Source organism: Chiloscyllium plagiosum, unplaced genomic scaffold (assembly GCF_037043375.1).
Source record: "Chiloscyllium plagiosum isolate Xiang-an unplaced genomic scaffold, Cpla_swu_hap1 HiC_scaffold_22, whole genome shotgun sequence".
NCBI classification, from domain to species: Eukaryota; Metazoa; Chordata; class Chondrichthyes; order Orectolobiformes; family Hemiscylliidae; genus Chiloscyllium; species Chiloscyllium plagiosum.
The window spans coordinates 38,817,289-38,842,583 of NW_028270160.1; the positions used below are offsets into that span (position 1 = coordinate 38,817,289).

Here is a 25,295-nt window from a genome sequence, read left to right on the forward strand (position 1 = left end):
CTTCTTCCTCCGCTTCCGCCTCCGAGCTTACTTTCCCAATCAGGACTCCTGATTCCGTAATTACACCGGCACCACTCCCCACCTCTTTCTCCGCTACATTGATGACTGCATTGGCGCCGCCTCGTGCTCCCGTGAGGAGGTTGGGCAATTCATCAACTTCACCAACACATTCCACCCTGACCTTAAATTTACCTGGACCATCTCTGACACCTCCCTCCCCTTCCTGGACCTCTCCATCTCCATTAATGATGACCGACTTGACACTGACATTTTTTACAAACCCACCGACTCCCACAGCTACCTGGATTACACCTCTTCCCACCCTATCTCTTGCAAAAATGCCATCCCGTATTCCCAATTCCTCCGCCTCCGCTGTGTCTGCTCCCAGGCGGACCAGTTCCACCACAGAACACACCAGATGGCCTCCTTCTTTAGAGACCGCAATTTCCCTTCCCACGTGGTTAAAGATGCCCTCCAACGCATCTCGTCCACATCCCGTACCTCCGCCCTCAGACCCCACCCCTCCAACCGTAAAAAGGACAGAACGCCCGTCCTTCCACCCTACAAACCTTCGCATAAACCAAATCATCCACTGACATTTTTGCCACCTCCAAAAAGACCCCACCACCAGGGACATATTTCCCTCCCCATCCCTTTCCGCCTTCCGCAAAGACTGTTCCCTCCATGACTACCTGGTCAAGTCCACACCACCCTACAACCCACTGTCCCATCCTGGCACCTTCCCCTGCCACCGCAGGAACTGTAAAACCTGCGCCCACACTTACTCCCTCACCTCCATCCAAGGCCCTAAAGGAGCCTTCCACATCCATCAAAGTTTTACCTGCACATCCAGCAATATCATTTATTGCATCCGTTGCTCCCGATGTGGTCTCCTCTACATTGGGGAGACTGGCCGCCTCCTAGCAGAGCACTTTAGGGAACATCTCCGGGACACCCGCACCAATCAACCACACCGCCCTGTGGCCCAACATTTCAACTCCCCCTCCCACTCTGCCAAGGACATGGAGGTCATGGGCCTCCTTCACCGCTGCTCCCTCACCACCAGAAGCCTGGAGGAAGAACGCCTCATCTTCCGCCTTGCAACACTTCAACCCCAGGGCATCAATGTGGACTTCAACAGTTTCCTCATTTCCCCTTCCCCCACCTCACCCTAGTTCCAAACTTCCAGCTCAGCACTGTCCCCACGACTTCTCCAACCTTCCTATCTTCTTTTCCACCTATCCACTCCATCCTCCTCCCTGACCTATCACCTTCATCCCCTCCCCCACTCACCTGTTGTACTCCATGCTACTTTCTCCCCACCCCCACCCTCCTCTCACTTATCTCTCCATGCTTCAGGCTCTCTGCCTTTATTCCTGATGAAGGGCTTTTGCCCGAAACGTCGATTTTGCTGCTCGTCGGATGCTGCCTGAACTGCTGTGCTCTTCCAGCACCACTAATCCAAAATCTGGTTTCCAGCATCTGCAGTCATTGTTTTTACTCTGTTACATGACAATCACAGTTTGTATCCCTAATTCATATATACTATGTTGCTTTTCATGTGTGTGTGCGTGTGTTGGTCGGTTAATGGTCTTGACCAATCGTTATAAGAAATCATTGGTTAGCTGGTGAGGCACTGAAGTGACGCTGAGAATACTGTACATGGTTATGGGCCCCGTACCTAAGGAAAGTTATACTGACACTGGAGCTGGTTCACTAGGTTGACAGCAGATAGTGATCAAGTAGGGCCTCTACTCATTTGAATTTAGAAGAATGAAAGACAGCATTATTGAAATGCATAATTTTCTTAGAGGACGTGACAAGGTGGAATTCGCAAGATTTTCTCCCCCATGTGGGAGTCCAGAACAAGAGTGCATAATCCAAAGTAAAGATTGCATGTTTAAAACAGACGTGTAGGAATTTCTTCTCCCAGAGAATTGTGAATCTGTGGGATTCGTTTACTGCCGAACACTGTCAAGACCGGGTTATTGAGCACAGTATATTCAAAGCTGAGATAGATTTTTAATCAGTAAGGGATTCCGGGGTTATGGGGAAAAGGCAGGAAAGTGGAGTTGAGAATTGATGGGCTGAATGGCCTACATCTGCTCTTGTTTGTTATGGTCTGTGTTAAATATGAATTGGGATTGGGATTTACATATTCATGGTGTCTGATGCCTGTTTCCAGCAGGTATTTTGGATATTTCAAAATTAATGATTTTCAATTTTGCAGCTAGCTCATGTTTATGGGAAATCCGATATGATTGCATCAATTGAATGCTATTTATCTGATCAAAAAAAAGAGCACTGAGAATCAATTTTTTCTCCTTGGCATACTTCTCAAACAAGCAACATACAAACTGGTCAGATAAAGAATAAAGTTGTTTTTGCCTCATCAATATACCTCATGCCCAAACTTGAGTACACAATATGACATTTGGTTCATTTTCTGCATCTTATAGATTATCTGAATTGATTTATCAGTGGCTGCTTGGTGCTGTCTATATGTATCTGCAAGGAACTATATTGAAACTTTCCCATATATTTTCTAAAATAACCTGTTTAGCGCTGTTATTACACACCTCTGGAGCAGGTAGGTATTGAACTCATGTCTCCTGGCTCAGTGCTACAAGAGCCCTTTCTTGAATTTCCAAATGAATAAGAGCTTTACATCCAATTGGTTTTGATAAATGTAAAACCTTACACCCTAACTCACTTCCTCCTATAATTGTTTTTTTTAAATTCCACTCATTGACAGGTATTAATTGGAACTTCTTAATTAAGATCATAAAATATATTAGGCCATTTGGCTCATGGAGTCTACTCCACCATTCAATCATAACTGATATGTTTCCCAACTCCATTCTCCTGCCTTCTTGCTGTAACCTTTGATCACCTTCCTAATCAGGCTTTTAAAAAATAGTTTGCAATTGTTCCTTCTATCTATAACTTATTTAAAATAATGGTTCACAAAATGGGCAGAATTTTCTTTTCATGAGAGTAAGTGTTGACGCGGACGTAGAAAAGAGACAGATTTCTGCTCAAGCCTTCCCAGGCCATTTTTTTTTCTCTGAGGTCATTATGTAGTATTTGCAGTTGCAACACTGAATTTTCAATGTGCAGGCAGGCAGAAAGTACTGCAGCCCCGCTCAGGCCTCCTAGGCTTCAACTTCCAGGCATCATATTTTAAAATGCGCCTGAACAGGCATTTCACTCTCTACAACCCAGAAGCATCACTGAACCACTCTCAATACCCCTACCCACCTCTGAAGATCTCCACTTCCTACCGAAAGACAGCTCCAAACTTCAGCGATGCCTTCCTAATCATTCTCCAGCCAGTCTTCCAGAAGATAAGAGATGTACTGTTTGCAGGAGGCTATTCTAATTGACCAAGGCAGCTTGGACTGAGGTAGATACAGTGCCCATTGGAACATTAAGAGTGACAGTGCTACAAGAGGATTAATGAACTTTATTTTAGGTGGGAATTTGCTGCCACTGGCTAGACCAGGATTCAGTACCCATCCATGATTGCCCACATGATAGTTTCCTTCCCTAAAAAGCACCAGTGAGCCAGATGTGTTTTTCTTGACAATCAATCGATTATGGTTGTATGGCCATTGTTAGACTTTTAATTGCAGATTTTTATTGAGTTCAAATTCCACTATCTGCCATGGTAGGGTTTGAACCCAGGTCCCCAAAACATCAAGAAGGTCTCTGGGTTAGTAATGATACACTAGGCCATTACCTCTTCTGTGCACTAGTAGGCTATATAGTCTGTCTACTTAATGCTTCATGTCCCTGTGGTTGTGAGATAGCATTGTAGATTTGACACTACACAGAATGGGTGCCAGACAGCTCCTCAGATATGCTTGTGACTCTCAGTCATTTACTTGCAGCCAGTGTTGCACTGTTTGCATCATAGTGCTACTGCTCTGCCAATACATAAACGGAGCTATAACATTCAGGAACTGGTGTATCACCAGCTCACTGACCCTTCAATGCAACTCGGAGAGTAGATATATCTGAGCTTTTCACCAAAGGCTTTCATGCAATGAGGTCAGAGGTTCAAATAGTGCCTTCAGAATGAACACCTTGCAGGAATAGCAGGTGCACAACATTTTAAGCTTCATTGATTTCCATCAGTTCTAGCTCTTTGACAACATTGGGCCACCTTTCAATCAGAACCTTTTAACTCCTAACTTCCTCTTGCTGCATTAAGCTTGGAGTAGTTAAAATGGACAACCACAGCTGTGGGAATTCACATCTCCATTTGTATCTAGCAGTGTGGGCAGAATGCTCAATTACCCATTCCAATGTCTATTTCTATTTCTGCAGGAGACAAATGTGAGGAATAAGTTGGAGTGTGCACAGACCACCTTGGTGGTTAGGTTTCAGCAGTCGATAAGTGTAGTTCAGCCCCTCAAACTTAGTGATAGTTGATACTGTTTGCAAATAAAGGTTTGTGTCAGACAAGTATGGGACACATAATCCAGCGTGACTCTCAACTGATGCTTTAGCCAGAAAACTGAACACGAGGTTATTGGTGCAAAGAGAACAAATTGAATTAGAATCAATGATAATCAAAGTACCTTGTAAAAAATGAGAATTCCGTAGAGACCAGGGAATTCTTCTGCACTACAATTGGTGAATATTTCTGACTGTGCACAAAATGTTCATGCAAAATCATTTGGCCTCAAATCTAGCCTCTGTCAATTTTTTTTAAGGAGTCTGTCTTCCTTGTGTCACATCTTTACCAAGATGTTGACGGGTACGGAAGTTGCATAATAATAAAAGGCTGGGACTTTTCTCACTGGTGTGTAGGAGGTTGAGATGTCATTCATTCATAGAGATGTACAGCACAGAAACAGACCCTTTGATCTAACTTGTCCATGCTGACCAGATATCCTCAATAAATCTGTTCCCATTTGCCAGCATTTGGCCCTTATCCCTCTAAGCCCTTCCTATTCTGATACCCATCTGGATGCCTTTTAAATGTTGTAACTGTACCAGCCTCCACCATTTCCTGTGGCAGCTCATTCCACACACGCACCACCCTCTGCATGAAAAAGTTGCCCCTTGCTCTTTCCCCTCTCACCTTGCCCTCTAGATTTCAGCTCCCCTTGTCCTGGGGAAAAGGCATTATATCTATCTACCTTATTCATGTCCCTCATGATTTTATAAACCTCTGTCAGGGTCACCCTTCAACTTTCGATGCTTCAGTGAAAAGTGCCACAGTCTATTCAGCCTCTCCCTGTAGCTCAAACCCTCCAACCCTGGCAACAGTCTTGTAAATCTTTCCCAAACCCTTTCAAGTTTCACAATATCCTTCCAAAAACAGGGAGACCAGAATTGAACGCAGTATTCCAAAAGTGGCCGAACCAATGTCCTGCACAGATGCAACATGACCTCCCAACACCTGCGCTCAGTGCACTGACCAATAAAGGCAAACATCCCAAACGCCTTCTTCACTGTCCTATCTAACTGACTCCACCTTCAAGGAGTTATGCCCTGCACTCCAAGGTCTCTTTGTTCAGCAACACTCCCCAGGACCTTACCATTAAGTGTAAAGGTCCTGCTCTGCTTTGCCTTTCCAAAGTGCAGCAACCCATATTTAACTTTGCTGTTCACTACATCTCCAATTTTGGTGCCATCTGCAAACTTACTAACTGACCTTAGAGAGGTTTAAAAAATCAGGAGGAGTATAGATAGGGGTGACTGGTCGGTGACTTTTCTCTAGGATGGGTGATTTCAAGACTGGGGCATATTTTTAAGGTGAGAGGAGAGAGATTTTAAAAAAGACATGAGGGGCAATCTTTTTATACAGGGTTGTTCGCGTGTGGAATGAACTTCCTGAGAAAGTGATTAATGTGGGTACAATTATAATGTATAAAAGACACTTAGCTAAGTAAATGAATAGGAAAAGGTTTAGAGGGATATGGATCAGGAGCAGACAGGTGGGATTAGTTTAGTTTGGAATTATGTTTGGGGACATCAATTTAAGGTAAGGGACAGGAGGTTTAGAGGGGAGGTGAGGAAACAGTTTTTCAACCCAGAGAGTGCTGGAATCTGGAACACACTGCATGTAAGAGTGCTAGAGGCAAAAACCCAGGGAATTTTGAAGAATGACACAGTAGCTCAGTGCTTAGCACTACTACCTCAGAGCACCAGGGACCTGTGTTTGATTCTAGCCTTGGGCGGCTGTCTGTGTGAAATTTGCACATTCTCCCTGTGTCTGGGTGCTCTGGTTTCCTCCTACAATCCACCGGTGTGCAGGTTAGGTGTATTGGCCATGCTAAATTGCCCAAAGTGTTCAGGGATGTGCAGATTAGGTGCCTTGAATGGGTCTGGGTGGATTATTCTTTGGAGGGTCAGTGTGGGCCTGTTGGGCTGAAGGGCCTGTTTCCACACTGTAGTGATTCTGTGGTAAGCATTTAGATATTCACTTATGTTAAGGCACACAAGACTATGGCCAACTACTGGAAACTGTAATTAGAATAATTAAGCCTTTCACTTTTTTAATAGAACAAGTAAGTGGTTGTTTTTAGCAATGCAGACCAAATAGGTTGAAGGGCCTTTTTCTGTGCTGTACACCTCAATGACGCTGTGACCTCAATCGGAGCATTCTGTCCAACTACTGACTTATACAAGTTCAGCATAACCTCCTTATTTTAGTACTGCATTACCCTTTTAGTAAAGCCTAGGATTCTGTATGGTTTAAAAGCTGCTATTTCTATCTGTCCTTCCACCTTTAATGACAGACATAGATAGGTTTATCTGCCTCTACACCCTTTAGAGTCGTACTCTTTATGTTGTCTCGCCATTTTCTTTCCATCAAAATGTACCTCCTCGCACCTCTCTGCATTGACCTTCATCAGAAATGTAACTCATTGAATCCCTACAGTGTGGAAACAGGCCATTTGGCTCAACACCAACCCTCTGAGGAGTATCCCACCCAGACCCATTCCCCTACTCTATTCTACATTTCCCTTGACGAATGCACATCACCTACACATCCCTGAACACGATCGGCAATTTATCATGGCCAATTCACCTGACCTGCACATCTTTGGACTGTGGGAGGAAACTGGTGAACCCAAAAGAAATCCACACAGACACGGAGAGAATGTGCAAACACCACACAGTCGCCCAAGGCTGGAATCGAAAGCAGGTCCCAGGTGCTGTGAGACAGCAGTGCTAATCACTGAGCCACCGCGCCCCACCCCCTCCCCCACCATGTGCTGTCCACACCAACTTACTAACGTCGTTCTGCAGAAGGCAGACTACATATAACTGAAACTTTTCATGAACATGCAGAAGATTCACTTTTTACATTGTAAGGGTTTAACTACAAGAAAGCAGACTGCATATGAGTGAGACTTCTTAATAGCCAGTTGACCTGGTCAGGCTTCATCCCTTCTATTCTAGCATTAACACTAATCGATTTCTTGTTTATGAATGAGCTAAGTTAGTGAAGAAGTTTATAAGCACTGATGTTTCCCCTGCAGGGACACTTCTCTTGTACATAGTTGCGGTTTTGAATATACGTGTTTTCTGCTTCTGGGTAATTAGATTGCACCCTTGAATGGAATTCCAGCAGGCTGGTGTGTAAGCAAGTATTCATGGCATGTTAATGAATGCAAGGCATTCATGCAAGTTGCCAGCAATGAAGCCTGACTAACCGGAAAGATTCAAAGAACTTAATATCAAAACTTTAACCTGCCTTTGGGACATTGTTGCCCTCCACACAATTAAGACCTCCCACCCAACCTTCTGAAAGGTCCAGCTGGGGCAGTAAAATTTCGCCTCAAACTATCATAGCAAATCTATAATAATGTAACCTGTGTAAAATAGCGGTTCACACAACGTATTTCTGATATCTGTGACAAATGTAATTTTATTGCTGTTAAAACTCAGCAATGTTGCATTATCATTTTCTTAAGCATAATAATTTGTTCAACATTGCATTTTCTTCCATTTAATTTAGCAACATCCTCCAGTTGTCCGAATGCTCGTTTCCTCAAACAGATTTATTGTCTCCAGAGAGATTCGAGTAAACATAAATGTGGTCAACCTGCAATTTGTGACATCAGAAGAGTTGCCCAGTTTGATGGAAGGAATCTAAATAATGGTAAGTGATCATCCAGTTTATGTGCAAGGGACATTATTACCTTTGGCAGTAATGCGAAATGTCAACGCAGGGTCCAGATGTATGGCATTGAAAACTAGTCATGTATGTATGCGCATATATTCACTATCTAAAAATAATGATAAATAAGAGAGATTATATATTTTCATATTTTAGAATGGATTACTATAAAAGCAAAAGTAGTTAACTGCGCCATAAGATGTTTTAGGAAATGAGTTGTACAGCAAATCAAAATGACATAAGTACAATAATGGTTGGAATTCCATTAGTAGTGTGTTTGGCAATAATCTTGTTAAACATTGTGTTCTGCCTGACTCTGTACATTACACATTGGTAATAAATATTGTATTTCATTTTGTTCACAAACTGAACAATTGTTTCAGGGGTTTGAAAACTTTTTTTACAGAAACGAAAAGGGTGATCAGGTAATTTTTTCTGCTGTATTGTTTGATGTTTATTTGGTGCATAGGAATAAATTTGAATGCTGGACTGACTGATATTTCACTCATTTATTTAAGTAATCCAGAAATTAGACAAGTTTAATTACTACAATATAATTCTTCACATTCAGTTTTTCTCCCTGCATTTGGCTTTGACAATCCTCAGTGCTTAAGGAGATTAGTCTACTCTATTGTACTAATCCAGTTCTGAAGCGGGCTTTGGATTAATAAAACCTTAAAGTAGAGGTTTGATTTAAAAGCTAGCTATTGTAATCTTAAATGCACAAGGCAATTATATAAATGATGATTCCAGATATTAATGCAAATTGTCAGGAATATTTGTAATATTAGTGCATACCTGATTCATGTCCTCTTTCACAAGAGCCCATTTAACTACAACACTTCTGGTATTTATAAGTATGCTGAGTAATCTACACTGTAAAAGTAAATTATTTATTTTATTGTGATTTTTAAAATGTTGTACCAAGAAAATTTAAGCATAAATGAATAAAGCAGTACGGTATGAAGAAATGAAATTATCTTGTTATTTTCTCCTGATATGCCTAATTATATCAACTCTGGAATAGATTATTAACTACCCTGACTTTTTATGGGGTCTGAATACAGTGGAAGCGAAAGTGAAGAAGGAAACCAAAGATCTTTCAGAAATTTTGCATCGGTATTTACTGTGGAAAAGGATATGGAAGATCTAGACTGTAGGGAAATAGATGGTGACATCTTGCAAAATGTCCATATTACAGAGGAGGAAGTGCTGGATGTTTTGAAGTGAATAAAGGTGGATAAATCCCCAGGACCTGAGGTGTACCCTAGAACTCTGTGGGAAGCTAGAGAAGTGATTGCTGGGCCTCTTGCTGAGATATTTGTATCATCGATAGTCACAGGTGAGGTGCCTGAAGACTGGAGGTTGGCTAACGTGGTGTCTCTGTTTAAGAAGGGTGGTAAGGACAAGTCAGGGAACTATAGACCAGTGAGCCTGACGTCGGTGGTGAGCAAGTTGTTGGTGGGAATCCTGAGGGACAGGATGTACATGTATTTGGAAAGGCAAGGACTGATTCGGGATAGTCAACATGGCTTTGTGCATGGGAAATCATGTCTCACAAACTTGATCGAGTTTTTTGAAGAAGTAACACAGAAGATTGATGAGGGCAGAGCAGTATTTGTGATCTATATGGACTTCAGTAAGGCGTTCGACAAGGTTCCTCATGGGAGACTGTTCAGCAAGGTTAGATCTCACGGAATACAAGGAGAACTAGCCATTTGGATACAGAACTGGCTCAAAGATAGAAGACATAGGGTGGTGGTGGAGGGTTGTTTTTCAGACTGGAGGCCTGTGATCAGTGGAGTGCCACAAGGATCGGTGCTGGGCCCTCTACTTTTTGTCATTTATATAAATGATTTGGATGCGAGTATAAGAGGTACAGTTAGTAAGTTTGCAGATGACACCAAAATTGAAGGTGTAGTGGACAGCAAAGAGGGTTACCTCAGATTACAACAGGATCTTGACCAGATGGGCCAATGGGCTAAGATGTGGCAGATGGAGTTTAATTCAGATAAATGTGAGGTCCTGCATTTTGGGAAAGCAAATCTTAGCAGGACTTATACACTTAATGGTAAGGTCCTAGGGAGTGTTGCTGAACAAAGAGACCTTGGAGTTCAGCTTCATAGCTCCTTGACAGTGGAGTCACAGGTAGATAGGATAGTGAAGGTGTTTGGTATGCTTTCCTTTATTGGTCAGAGTATTGAGTACAGGGATTGGGAGGTCATGTTGCAGCTGTACAGGACATTGGTTAGACCACTGTTCGAATATTGTGTGCAATTCTGGTCTCCTTCCTATCGGAAAGATGTTGTGAAAATTGAAAGGGTTCAGAAAAGATTTACAAGGATGTTGCTAGGGTTGGAGGATTTGATCTATATTGAGAGGCTGAACAGGCTGGGGCTGTTTTCCCTGGAGTGTCAGAGGCTGAGAGGTGACCTTATAGAGGTTTACAAAATTATGAGGGGCATGGATAGGATAAATAGACAAAGTCTTTTTCCGTGGGGTGAGGGAGTCCAGGACTAGAGGGCATAGGTTTAGGGTGAGAGGGAAAAGATATAAAAGAGACCTAAGGGGCAACTATTTCACACAGAGGGTGGTACAAGTATGGAATGAGTTGCCAGAGGAAGTGGTGGAGGCTGGTACAATTGCAACATTTAAGAGGCATTTGGATGGATATATGAATAGGAAGGGTTTGGAGGGATATGGTCCGGGTGCTGACAGGTGGGATTAGATTGGGTTGGGATATCTGGTCGGCATGGGCGGGTTGGACTGAAGGGTCTGTTTCCATGCTGTACATCTCTATGACCCTATGACTCTAAATGTACTGTAGTTAGTTTTTAGTAGTTGCCTGCTCTAAACTGAATATTATTGGTGAAGCAGTGTAGTTGTGGGATATTTTCTGGTCTTATTTACTGAGACTTTAAGCATTGGTTTTGCTGAAAGCTAAGGTATAAATTTTATTGAAGGATTGGATGATGGGAACTGAATCTGGAGCCATGATCCTGTCACATCCACTCTCTCCCCCCAGTCACTGCCACCCCATTTAACATATGGAAGATAACATTAATTTGGAAATAGGCCTTTAGATTCTTCCCATATGATTTTCAGTCATTCCCCTTATGATATTTAACATTCAGACTGTGAAGACCAAATCTATCCTTATATTACTTTGAGAAGCTTTTTGATTTCAGAAAATACTTTTAAGCATCTGAGTTAATGGAGTACTAAAATTGGAATATGTAACTGAATCAAATGTACGTTATAATTCAAAATGTCTTTTATAAGCATTGTTTGTACTGGATATTTAATGTTTTTTAAGCCAAGCAATGCAAGGAAAGAATTTGAGTGAGTTTGGTTTTTAGTCTGGAAAGTAGGATAGAATTTACCATTTGGATTGCGGTTGATTTGATAAATTCAAGAATGAAGATTCAGTTGCTGCAATCTCTTTGAATAACTTGCACACAAGCTATGTAGATTGTAGAGAACCTTCAGCTAATCTGAAGCCCAGTTGGGTTTAAAGTTCAAATTTGGCACAATCATAAATGGGCAATAACAGATTGAATGTATTAACATCAGTATGGTCTAAGGCATGACGAAACAGGTGATGGATATATTAATTGAGTTGATTGGATGTGAATTGGTTGTATAAATATCAGGAGCTAAGAATCAGTAGGGTAAAGCTCTCTTATAGCACTCTGGTAGTATCCCTACCCCTGGACTGAGAGTCCCACCTACCCCTGAGGTATCTAATAAAATCTCTGAATGGCTTGATTAGGAAAATAGCTTTAATTAAAACAAAATCAGCCAGGTGTGGGTTCTATGAAGTGTGGTTAACTGAAATAAACCTCTCACTACAAGTAGTGATTTGAATGCTGTTCAAAAACATTTATTTTCTAGTGCATGACATTGAACACTGATTATACTCCTCATTCAATATCCTTTTTCATTGACTTTGAACCTGCAACTGCCAGATTTTTGGCCCCATCAAAGTTGTATTTTATTGACTTTGTTTCAGAATGTTGTTGCAACACACAGGGATCATCTTTTCATTCTGCAACAAGGAGTAAACAATGTGTTGCTTTCTTTCAAATGAATCAATAAATTACTCTGATGTATGAGGCTAAAGTTGAGGTTGAAGTTCTGATGCTATATAATAAAATATGTTGAATGTTCATGAATAAATACATTTCTATGCATTTGGTGAGGAGAAAATAACAGATTTTATCAATACAAAATTAATTGCTGCTGGAAGTGTATTCATTATTTCTTTTCCTGATTCAAGTTATCTACATACAAAAATGTTTGTAATTCATGGCTTTCCATAATTATTTTATTTTAAGATATTATTGCTCTATATTTTCTATTAGTATTGAAACACAAAGGACCAGCATTTTCAACTCAGTGCATTTGAGAAATTGTGTCTGAAGTGTGTTCAGGAAATGTGCTGGTAAAATCGAAGTTTTCATGGTCACAAATAGCAGTTGACAGAATCCCCCATATTTGGTAAGGGTTTTGGCCAGTTTTGTGGGTGTAGTCTAGTCGGAACTAATCAGTCTTGAGGCTGGGTAATAATCACGGAAACTCCAAAGGTAAGTGGCGTTGGGCATTATTCACTTATGTTTAAGATTCTTCAATCTTTGGACAGGTTTGGTCCATTCTAACTGATTGTTTTACTGATGCAAATGGACAGAAACTTTGCTCCCTAAATATTGAAGCAAAATGCTGTGGTACACGTTGGTTTATTTTGAAATCAAAATTGCCATTAATGAGTGCAGAGAATTACCCACAGGAAGCAGACTCTGCAAATGACAGACAACTTGGTCACATTAAATAATGGAAAGTATTTCCATCTGAATCCACATGTTTAATGAAGGAGAGCATTAATTCCTAAATAATGTCAAAAGAACTATCTGACTACTGATGAGCACATTTCAAAGGTTCAGCTACCAGCCTTGACTTTTGGTTGCGAGTTTTGGAGAATCAGAGTTTATGGGCCAAAATCTGCCTTCTATTAAAAGAAATAAAAGGAAAATTTATGTGTAGTACATTTACAACTTCCTAACCTGCACAGCTGCTGAGAAGATCTCCGGCCACTTAAAAACACAGAAAATTCTGGTGCCACATTTCCTGGGTGCAGTAATAATTTCCATTTCTTATGCTGTTATAGGACTGAAGAAACGTTAAAGGAAAGCAAATAAAAAGGAAAATTCAGCTCATTAACTAAAACAAACCAATGCATTAAACAAAGCTGTCGATTCATCAGAATTTGCGCATTGGCAGGCATGAACAAATGAACAAAGAATGAGTTATTTACACCCAATTAGAATGGGCGATATACTCAGAAAAGCATTCAATGTTTTAATAGCCTAAAAGGTATTAAAATGTAACAGGTTACAACAGATGAAGTAGCTAATAAGGTAATGAAGAAGGTATACAAAGAAAGCGATGTCAAATCACAAGGAAGAGCCATTGTTTGAAATGCATGGCAGATTTCACGAGTAAAGTTTGCCAAACCTCCAGTTTTCAAAACCATGGAAATGCTAATTTCACTACCAGAGCCGTTATTAGACCTGTTATTTTCTTCACCTTCATTATTATTGCATGAACAAGCTGTTTTTCATAAGGAGATAGTTGTGAATAAAAAGTGATGACATTTGGAATTGAAAAGCAGCATGGGTTTATTTGAGCAAGTGTCAAATATCTGAATTAGAAATAAATTCTGAAATAGGTTCTTAATGGATTTAAATTGTCCAATTATAACGTGCTCTTCAAAACTTTTATTTGATCCTGCTCATCCAGTTTATTTATATTGGTTTTCTGTCTTTTATCTGTATTTTGTTGTGCTGACAATTAGAATGCATGTTGGGAGATATTAATTTTTACACTGACATTCATATTTTCTGCTCATGCCGGCTTTTGAGACCCTGATTGTATCACAACAAATTGTGTTTTTTTTACTTTATGGGACATGCCTTATTGAAAAGCCTATTCTGTATTGATCTGGGTATCAGTCTGAGGTGTACTTACTAAATAAAGGGTCTCACATAAGATACATTAGAAATTAAGAAATTGATCTTTTGCACTGCAGCAAAATTGCAACTCGTCATTCTGCTTTAGTACCAAGCAGAGTGAAATTCCTGAAATATCTGGGAGAGAAATTGACACGTGACCATTTTCCAAATGGTAAAAAATAGCAGAACCAATTTCCAGACCAGAAGTTTGTTTGCAGCAAGTGGTGAAGCTAGCAGATTTGGTTCAGTTTGAGCTTCGAGCGTAGCTATAGACACTGTGATACGCCAGGAAGAGGTTAAGTTATCTCGGTTAATTGTACCAAGAGAGAGTCACACCACTGAGGATAGGGTCTTTTGATTTTGTCAGTGGTCGGAGGCAGGAGGTTGTGACTCCGCATGAAGCATTCTGGATTAGTGGTGCTGGAAAAGCACAGCAGTTCAGGCAGCATCCGAGGAGCAGTAAAATTGACGTTTCGGGCCTTCATCAGGAATAAAGGCAGAGAGCCTGAAGGGTGGAGAGCTAAATGAGAGGAGGGTGGGGGTGGGGGGAAAGTAGCATAGAGTACAATAGGTGAGTGGGGGAGGGGAAAAAGGTGATAGGTCAGGGAGGAGGATGGAGTGGATAGGTGGAAAAGAAGATAGGCAGGTAGGACAAGTCATGGAGACAGTGCTGAGCTGGAAGTTTGGAACTGGAGTGAGGTGGGGGAAGGGGAAATGAGGAAACTGTTGAAGTTCACATTGATGCCCTGGGGTTGAAGTGTTCCGAGGTGGAAGGTGAGGCGTTCTTCCTCCAGGCATCGGGTGGTGAGGGAGCGGCGGTGAAGGAGGGTCAGGACCTCCATGTCCACGGCAGAGTGGGAGGGGGAGTTGAAATGTTGGGCCACAGGGCGGTGTGGTTGATTGGTGCGGGTGTCCCAGAGATGTTCCCTAAAGCACTCTGCCAGGAGGTGTCCAGTCTCCCCAATGTAGAGGAGACTACATCGGAAGCAACAGATACAATAAATGATATTGGTGGACGTGCAGGTAAAACTTTGACGAATGTGCAAGGATCCTTTAGGGCCTTGGATGGAGGTGAGGGAGGAGGTGTGGGCACAGGTTTTGCAATTCCTGCGGTGGCAGGGGAAGGTGCCAAGACGGGAGGATGGGTTATAGGGGGGCGTGGACCTGACCAGGTAGTCACAGAGGGAACGGTCTTTGCGGAAGGCGGAAAGTGGTGGGGAGGGAAATATATCTTTGGTGGTGGGGTCCGTTTGGAGGTGGCGGAAATGTCGGCGGATGATTTGGTTTATGCGAAGGTTGGTAAGGTGGAAGGTGAGCACCAGGGGTGTTCTGTCCTTGTTACGGTTGGAGGGGTGTGGTCTGAAGGCGGAGGTGCGGATGTGGACAAGATGCGTTGGAGGGCATCTTTAACCACGTGGGAAGGGAAATTGCGGTGTCTAAAAAAGAGGCCATGTGGTGGAACTAGTCCTCCTGGGAGCAGATACGGTGGAGGCGGAGGAATTGGGAATACGGGATGGCATTTTTGCAGGAGATAGAGTGGGAAGAGTTGTAATCCAGGTAGCTGTGAGAGTCGGTGGGTTTGTAAAAAATGTTGGTGTCAAGTCGGTCGTCATTAATGGAGATGGAGAGGTCCAGGAAGGGGAGGGAGGTGTCAGAGATGGTCCAGGTAAATTTAAGGTCAGGGTGTAATGTGTTAGTGAAGTTGATGTTAAGGTCAGGGTGGAATGTGTTGGTGTATTAAGGTCAGGGTGGAGTCTATCCAGTGCCTCTACACCTCCATCCCCCATGACTAGGGCCTCCAAGCCCTCCGTTTCTTCCTTTCCCGATGTCCCCATCAGTACCCTTCCACCGACACACTCATTCATTTAGCCGAACTGGTCCTCATCCTTAACAATTTCTCCTTCGAATCCTCCCACTTCCTCCAGACCAAAGGGGTAGGCATGGGCACCCGTATGGGCCCCAGCTATGCCTGTCTCTTTGTTGGCTACGTAGAACAGTCCACCTTCCGTAATTACACTGGCACCACTCCCCACCTCTTCCTCCGCTACATTGATGACTGCATTGGCACCACCTCGTGCTCCTGTGAGGAGGTTGAGCAATTCATCAACTTCACCAACACATTCCACCCTGACCTTAACATCAACTTCACTAACACATTCCACCCTGACCTTAAATTTACCTGGACCATCTCTGACACCTCCCTCCCCTTCCTGGACCTCTCCATCTCCATTAACGATGACCAACTTGACAACAACATTTTTTACAAACCCACCGACTCTCACAGCTACCTGGATTACACCTCTTCCCACCCTACCTCCTGCAAAAATGCCATCCCGTATTCCCAATTCCACCTCCTCTGCCGTATCTGCTCCCAGGAGGACCAGTTCCACCACAGAACACACCAGATAGCCTCCTTCTTTAGAGACCGCAATTTCACTTCCCCCGTGGTTAAAGATGCCCTCCAATTCATCTCGTCCACATCCCGCACCTCTGCCCTCAGACCCCACCCCTCCAACCGTAACAAGGACTAAACGCCCCTGGTGCTCACCTTCCACCCTACTGACCTTCGCATAAAGCAAATCATCCGCCGACATTTCCGCCACCTCCAAACCCCTCTGCATGAAGCAGGTAAGAGGACTCTGAGGGTAGGAGTAGATGAGTGTCAGCCTCAGCAATTGTCCAATAGATTTGAGGTTCTCTCAACCTTTTTTTTAGTTAGTCGTGGAACATGAGTATTGCTGATTGGGCCAGCATTTCTTGTCCATCCTTGTTACCATTGAGAAGGTGGTGATAAGCTGCCTTCTTAAACCACTGCAGTCCACATGCTGTAGGTAGATACATAATGCCACTAAGGAATGAATTCCAATATTTTGGTCCAGTGATACTGAAGGAACGGTGATATAATTCCAAGTCAGGATAGTAAATGGCTTGGAACTGCCCTCATCCTTCTAGATGGAAGTGAGTAGGTGCTATCTAAGAGTCTTTGGTGAATCTCTGTATTGTATCTTGTACCAGGTGGAAGGCACAGTAGGAAAATTCAGATGACACCTTAATAGGTAGTAAAGTATGTTGTATAGAGGAGAGAAGGTGATTGCAGTTGGTTATAGGTCAGTTGAGTGGGTAGGCAAAATCTAGTAAATGCAGTATATTGTGGGAAAATGTGAAGTCATTTACTTTGGCAGGAAGATTGAGAAAGGAGATACAGAGGGATTTAGGTATTAAAATGCATGAGTCATGAATGGTTAGTACGTGGGTACAGCGCATAATAGAGGTTGATTGAGTGGAATTGGACATAAAAGTAGGGATGACATGCTTCGATTGTGCAGGGTGAGACTATGTCTCAAAGACGGTATGTGCTTTTGGTCTTTTTGAAGGAAAGATGTAAATGTACTGGAAGCAGTTCAGAGGTGGTTTATTAGGCTGATACCTGGATTAAGTAGATACCTCATGAAGATTGTTTGGAAAGTCTGTGCGCCTTTTCACTGGAGAAGAGTGAGAGGTGGCTTGATTGAAATGTATAAGATCTCGAATGGTCTTTAAAAAGTCGATGTGGAAAGGATGTTTTGTTTTGAGGATCAGTCCAGATCTAAAGAAAACTGTTTTAAAATTAAGAGTTGTCACTCCAAACACAGCTGAGCAGACTTTTTTTTTCTTGCAGAAGGTCATGCAAATTTGGAACCCTCTGCCTCAGAAGGTGATGTAAGCAGAATCATTAAACATTGAAAAGACAGAAATAGATTGAAGTTCTTCAGAAGCTTTGTAACTCAGGTTGTGGATGTACTTGTTGACTTGTTTGCTGAGCTGGTAAATTTGTTTGCAGATGTTTCATCACCATACTAGGTAACATCGTCAGTGCGCCTTTGGTGAAGTGTTGGTGTTCTGTCCTGCTTGCAATTTATGTGTCCCAAATTGCTGAGGTGACACATAAATGGTGTTGAGATGATAACTTCCAGGTTTGTTTCTTATTGGTTGGTATATGGGGTGATCATTTCTAGGTTTGTTTCTTATTGGTTGGTATATGGGGTCTAACTCTACATGTTTGTTAATGGAGTTCCGGTTGAGTGCCAAGCCGCCAGGAATTCCCGTGCATGTCTTTATTTGGCCAGTCCTAGGATGAAAACGTTGCTCCAGTCGAATTGGTGTCCTTCTTTGATTGTGTGTATGGACATGAGTAATAGTTGATATAGTTACCCTGAAAAATCTACACAAGGCGGTGAAATTAATAACCGCCTGAAGAAGGGCTTATGCCCGAAGCGTCGATTCTCCTGCTCCTTGGATGCTGCCTGACCTGCTGCGCTTTTCCAGCAACACATTTTCAGCTCTGATCTCCAGCATCTGCAGTCCTCACTTTCTCCTCGGTGAAATTAATAAGACTGATTGATTGTTTCATTACCAAAAAATGAAGCCAGAGGGATCCAACACAGCCCATTTCTTTGAACTTCCCAAGGCAGTCAAACCAGACATCCCCCTCAGACCAATGGTTTCACTTCTGGGTACACTGACATTCAGACTAGCAAAAGAATTACAACAAGAGAGTTGATAAACAGCTCAACCCATGTCATCTATTTCACCCAAGAATTTCGCAGCATCATCAAGGACATCAGAATAGATGAAGATAATATGATGATCTTCATCAACATGACTGCACCATTTACCTCTATCGACATCTCCCTAGCCAAGGAAACACTAGCCTTGCTATTAGACAGACCGGTAATGCAGACACCCTGCACCACCAATGCCATCAGTCAGGACAGCACCCTCAAAATACTGATCTGTGCCTAACCACCCACTTCACCTTCAACGGCCACGTATACAGACCGATCAATGGAATACCTATGGGATCACCGATATCAGGATTAATAGCAGAATCTGTAATGCAAAGATTAAAATAGACAGCCCTAACCAGTATCTCACCTAAATTTTGGATCCACCATGTGGATGACACCTTTGTCATTATCAAATGTACTCAACTGGAAGAAATCCATCAACTCATAAACAACATCGTCACCAGCATAAAATTCACCAAGAAAGAAGAGAACAATGACTGACTTCCCTTCCTGGATATAGTGGTTGAATGCAAGGCCAATGGTAAGCTCCAGACCAGCGTATACAGGAAGGCCAGCCATGCAGATCAAGTACTCGACTACAACAGTCCCCCAACTACCCACAAACAGAGCTGCTTTAAAACATTGTTCAAGCAAGCCGCAACACACTGCAGTACCCCCAGAACGGTGCAAAGTCAAAGAAGAACACCTGTGTGGCATCTTCAAAAACAACCATTACCCAAATAGCATAGTCCACCGGTCCCGACTCAACAGACCACAACACAAAAACACGACATGTCTGGATACACCGGTCACCCTCGCATGCATCAAGGACATCAGAAATCACCACCAGACCTCTCTGACCCCTAGCTATCATGGTAGCCCACAAACCAACAAACACACTGCGACAGCTACTGACAAGTACAACGGATCCCATACCCACACCTAACAGAACCAATGTTATATACAAGATGCCATGTAAAGACTGCCACAATCAATTTAATAGGGCTACCAGAATAAAACTAGCCATTGGAGTACTCGACCACCAACTAGCCACTGACAGCTATGATCAACTATCACTTGTGTCCATACACATGGACAAAGAAGAACACCAATTTGACTACGTATCCATCCTAGGACAGAGACATGCACAGGAATTCCCAGAGGCCTGGCACTCGACCCAGAACTCCATTAACAAACACATAGAGTTAGACCCCATATACCAACCACCAAGACACAAACCTGGAAATGACACCACCCATCTCAACAAACCGTGACACATAAATAGCAAGTGGGACAGAATACCAACACTTCACTGGAGGCGCACTGATGATGTTGCCAAGTACAGTGATGAAATGTCTGCAAACAAATTTACCAGATGAGCGAACAAGTCAACAACCACAGTAATAGATCCTTATCAGGCAAGGCAATCAAATGTAATTGAGGGTAGATAGGAATAAGGAATTTGAAACAAATCTGCTGTGATCCTATTGAATGGTGGAGCAGGCTTGAAGGGCTGATTTGTCTACTGCTGCTCCAAGATTATATGTTCTATAGTTGTTCAATTCAAGAATGTCTGAAATACTTGCGACCCCATTGTGGCTTGGATAATATTCAGGCATCGCTGTTGCTTGACTTTGTCTTTTTGGAGACTTTTGAAGGAAAGAAAATGGTGTTCAGTAGACCTGGAACAGTTCTTTTTTCAGAAAACATAGCAATCCTAAAACGGACTTCTAAGGGCTATCACCAAAATGAGTCAAATATAGTTTGTAAACTAAACATTATGCTTAGCTACTAGGATCGATTAAACATGAGCAGCAATTTGGTGAATGCATAATTCTCTATGCATTTGTTTCCTTCGTCTAGTGGCAATATGTCTGAATAATTGTTTGGGAGGTGTGGTACTGTGCTCTGTTTCCCTAGTTTATCCAAGTAATGGTTTAAGTTTATACACAATTCCCTTACTTTCTACAACGCAGGAATTCTAAGATGTAATTATTTGAGTTTGAAGCTGATGGATTTAAAATTCAAATATTAGTAAAAGTAGGAACAGATTTTGGTAACGTAGGCATATCTTTTATTGCACAGTAAGTAATCTATCAGCCCATGATGGATTAGAGATGAATAATACACAGTCCACTGAGACTGTAAGCGGTCTGACTTTGTTTCCTGGAGTATGAGGATAATAATTTTATTATGTGAGTTCTGTCTTCAGTCAAGGTAAAATAGGAGAAAGATATTTAGCAAAGCATACATTTCATTGTGCCATTACAAACATACAATTGTTCTAAAGATTTTTTAATAGACTTCTTAAAATTTTTTTCTCATTTATTCTACAGGCTCTGGGTCTCTGGCAAGGTAATGGCCTATTACTAGACTATTACTCTAGAAACTCAGCTAATGTTCTGGGGACTCAGTTTTAAATCCAATTTTTTAAAAAGTTCTGGAATAATCTGATGACCATGACAATTTGTCAATTGTCAGAAAAACCCCACCTCGCTCACTAATGTCCTTCAGAGTAGGAAATCTGCCATTTTCACCTGGTATGGCCTCCATGTGACTCCAGCCCCATAGCAATATGTTTGACTCTCAACTACCCTCTGAAATGGCCAAGCATATCACTCAGTTATGTCAATCACTGTGAAGTCTCAACAAAGAAATGAAACCAGGCAGTCACCTAGCATCGAACGAGGCACTGGAATAGACAACAGCAGAAACAGCCCTGTCAACCCGACAAAGTCCTCCGTACTAACATCCAGAGGCTAGTGCCAAATTAGGAGGGCTGTCTCACTGACTAGTCAAGCAACAGCCTGACAAAGTCATATGCATGGAATCAAATCTTACAGACAATCTTCCAGAAACCACTGTTACCATCCCTGGATATATCCTGTCCCACTACATGACAAACCCAGAAGAGGTGGCGGCACAATGGTATACAGTCAGGAGGGATTTGCTCTGGGACTTCTCACATTGACTTCGGACTCCATGATGTCTCATGGCCTCAGGTTAAGTATGGATAAAGAAGCTTCCTGTTTATTACCGTGTACCATCTTTCCTCGGCTGATGAATCAGCACTCCTTCATATTGAACAAAAGTTCGAGGAAGCACTGAGGGTGGCAAGGACACAAGGATTTCAGTGCCCACCACAAAGAATGGTCTTACTGCAGCACGACTGGTTGAGCTAGTTGGGTCCGAAGGAAACAGCTGCTAGATTGGGTCTGCGACAGATGGTGAGGAAACCAACAAGAGGGAAAAACAGAGTTGACCTCAGCCTTATTGATATGCTGGTTGCTGATGAGTCTGTCCATGGCAGTATCGGTAAGAGTGACCACCACAGAGCACTTGTGGAGATGATGTTTTGCTTTTCACATTGAGAATGCTCTCCATTGTATTGTGTGGCACTATCATCGTGCCACTTGGGGCAGATTTCAAACAGATCTTGCAATGTAAGACTGGGCATCAGGAGGCACAGTGGGCCATCAACAGCAGCAGAATTGTATTCCAGCACAGTCTGCAACCTTATGACCCAGCATGTCCCTCATTCAGCCATTACCATCAAGCCAAGAGATCATTTCTGGTTCAATGGAGAACACAGGAGGACATGCCAGGAGCAGCAGCAGGCATACCTGAAAATGAGGTGTCAAACTGGTGAAGCTGTCAAACAGGACTACTTGAATTGAAAAGTGTGGTGCTACAAAAGCACAGAAGGTCAGGCAGCATCTGAGAAGCAGAATAATTGACGTTTTGAGTATAAGGAATGTGGAGGGGGGAAGAGGCTGAGAGATAAATGGGCGGGGGGGGGTTGGGCTAGCCCTTCCCCCTCCCCACACCTCCTTATTTATCTCTCAACCCTCTTCCTCCTCCCACAACCTCCCTCCCCTCACCTGACCACCACGTTCCTGATGAAGGGCTTATGCCCAAATCGTCAACCCTTCTGCTCCTCTGATGCTGTCTGACCTGCTGTGTTTTCCCAGTGCCACACTTTTTGACTCTGATCTCCAGCATCTGCACTCCTCACTTTCTCCCAGGACTACTTGAATGCCAAACAGCATAAGCAGCAAGCAATCCCATTATCAACGGATCAAATCTAAGCTCTGCAGTCTGGCCACATCCAGTAATGAATGGTGGTGGACAATTAAACCACTCACTGGAGGAGGAGATTTCACAAATATCTCCAACCTCACTAATGGAACAATCCAACACATCAGTGCAAAAGATAGGGCACTCACAGCTATCTTCAGCCAGAAACACTGAGTGGACGATCAGTCTCAGCCTCCTGCAGTGATCCCCACATCCCAGATGCCAATCTTCAGGCAATTTGGTTATCCATGCGATATGAAATGTATGGAGGCACTGGAGACTTCAGAGGCTACAGGTCCGGATACATTCCAGCAATAGTACTGAAAGCTGGTGCTCCAGAACTTGCCCTTTCAGAGCAAGTATAACACTGACATCTGCCCAACAATGTGGAAATTGCCCAAGTATGGCCTGTACATAGAAGGCAGGACAAATCAAACCAGGCCAATTACCATCCCATCAATTCACACTGAATTATTATTAAAATGATGGAAGATGTCATTTGGTATTGCAATGAAGCAGCACTTGCCCAGCAAAACCTGCTCAGTGAGACCCAGTTTGGGTTCTGCCAGGGCCACTCAGCTCCTAGACTCATGACTGCCTTGGTTCAAATATGGACAAAAGAGCTGAATTACAGAGGTGAGGTGAGAGTGACAGCCCTTGACATCAAGGCTACATTCAACTGAGTGAGGCATCAAGGAGTCCTGGTAAAACTGGAATCAATGGGTACCTGGGTACCTGGAAGTCAGCATCTCAGCTTCAGGACATTTTTGCATGGGTCCCTCAGGTAGTGTTCTAGGCCCAACCATCTTCAACTGCTCCATCAATGACTTTCTCTCCATCATGAGGTAAGAAGTGGGGATGTTCGCTGATTGTGCAATGTTCAGTATCATTCGTGACTCCACAGATACTGAAGCGGTCCATGTTCAAATGCAGCAATATCTAGACAATATCCAGACATGGGCTGACTAGTGGCATGTAACATTTGTGCCACAGAATTGTTAGACAATACCATCTCCAATAAGAGACAATCTAACCACTGCCCCTTGACATTCAGGGGTACTACCATCACCAAATCCCCCACAGTCCCATTCTGCGGGTTACCATTGGCCAACAAGACATAAAAAAAAAACCACAGTGAGGATGGTGGTGGCAGGTTGCTGGAAGGTTAGGTGCATTCTTACTAAGGGAACAGAAGTGTTACGGAAAGTGGTTGTCTGGTTTAGATTTGGTTTCATCAAATTGTGAGCAGTGGATATGGTAGATCAGATTGTAAGATGTACAAATACAATGCTGTTTGGGGCCAGGACAGTGAAAGGGAGGAGGTGAAAAGGCAGAATTACATACTCTGCAACCCCTTACTCCACTCTTCATCAAAATAATTCCTGAGCCCTAGGATTGCACCTTACCATGCCATACAGAGAGCATGGTCTCTGCAAAAAATGACAGCAGAGGTGGGAGGAGGATGTTTTTGGTGGAGATATCCTGCTGGAAATGATGGAGGATGAAACTTTGGAAAGTGCAGATTGCTGAGGTGGAAAAAGAGGGCAAAGGAATTCCAATTGTTCAGGAGGGAGGGAAAGAGGAGTACAGAAATGTGAGAAGTGGGTTGTACTTGTCAACCATGTTGGGAATGAATCGTTGGTTGAAGAAAGAGTAGGACACGTCAGTGGCACTCCAGAGGAAGATGGCATCGCCAGAACAGATGTGACAAAGTTGTTTTTATTAAAGGATCTTAGTCAATGTTATGAGCTATAGACTTAAATCTCTAATGAAATGTGCTCATCCATAACAGTTTCAGCCTAACAAAATTATTTATGGGTGTAACATATCTGCAGATACAGTCAAGCAGAAACAGCTCATCTGAGTTGACCAATAACCAACACATGGATTCCTAACTTCAGAATTATGGCATTTTCTTATTTGTTTTTTGGGTCCTTGAAGTTTAATTTGAGCCAATAACCTTTCAATGATTTCTTTGAAATGTTTATTTAAAAAAATCAATGATATTACATAGAGGGTAATGGAAGACAGGTGAATCGTTTCTGCATGGCAACTAATTAGTAGAACTAAAAATTGTATTTAACAGTGTCTCAACTTAATAAGGAATGTTGGCTCAAAGTTCACGTAAAGATTGTTGTGACATGACAATTCTGCTCTGAACACAATGTGCAAATTCACCTGGAGATAAAATATATAATCAAATAAATGTTTCAAGGAGTTTATACTCATTTTCTAAGTGTAACTTCTTTACAGATTTGAGATGTCTTTGTCTCAACCTTTCTTTAGAGGAGGTCTGTTCAGACCTTAACCCTGGGTTTCTGAATTGGTTTCTCTAGTCTGTGTATATCTCATTTTTATTTCACTCCAAGATATTTATCCATGTCTCTGTAGTACAGGCTATTGCAGGTTATAGCTCTGTAATTAAGTAACCTTGAGACCAGGTCTTTGCCAGTACAGCAAATTTGTCAGATCACGGAAGATCATGTGTTTCTGTGGGCTCCTGATCTGTGCCATCTCCTG

General features: G+C 42.5%; 1 protein-coding gene across 2 annotated transcripts in view; it reads left to right on the plus strand.

Moving 5' to 3' along the window:
• The window catches only part of tcerg1l (transcription elongation regulator 1 like), a 773,510-nt gene that overhangs the window by 148,038 nt on the left and 600,177 nt on the right, over window positions 1–25,295 (plus strand). For both annotated transcript variants that reach the window (XM_043712591.2, XM_043712592.2), the window contains exon 6: window positions 7,982–8,125. In XM_043712591.2, the coding sequence (XP_043568526.1) occupies window positions 7,982–8,125 (144 nt within the window). The remainder of the gene's footprint in view (window positions 1–7,981; window positions 8,126–25,295) is intronic.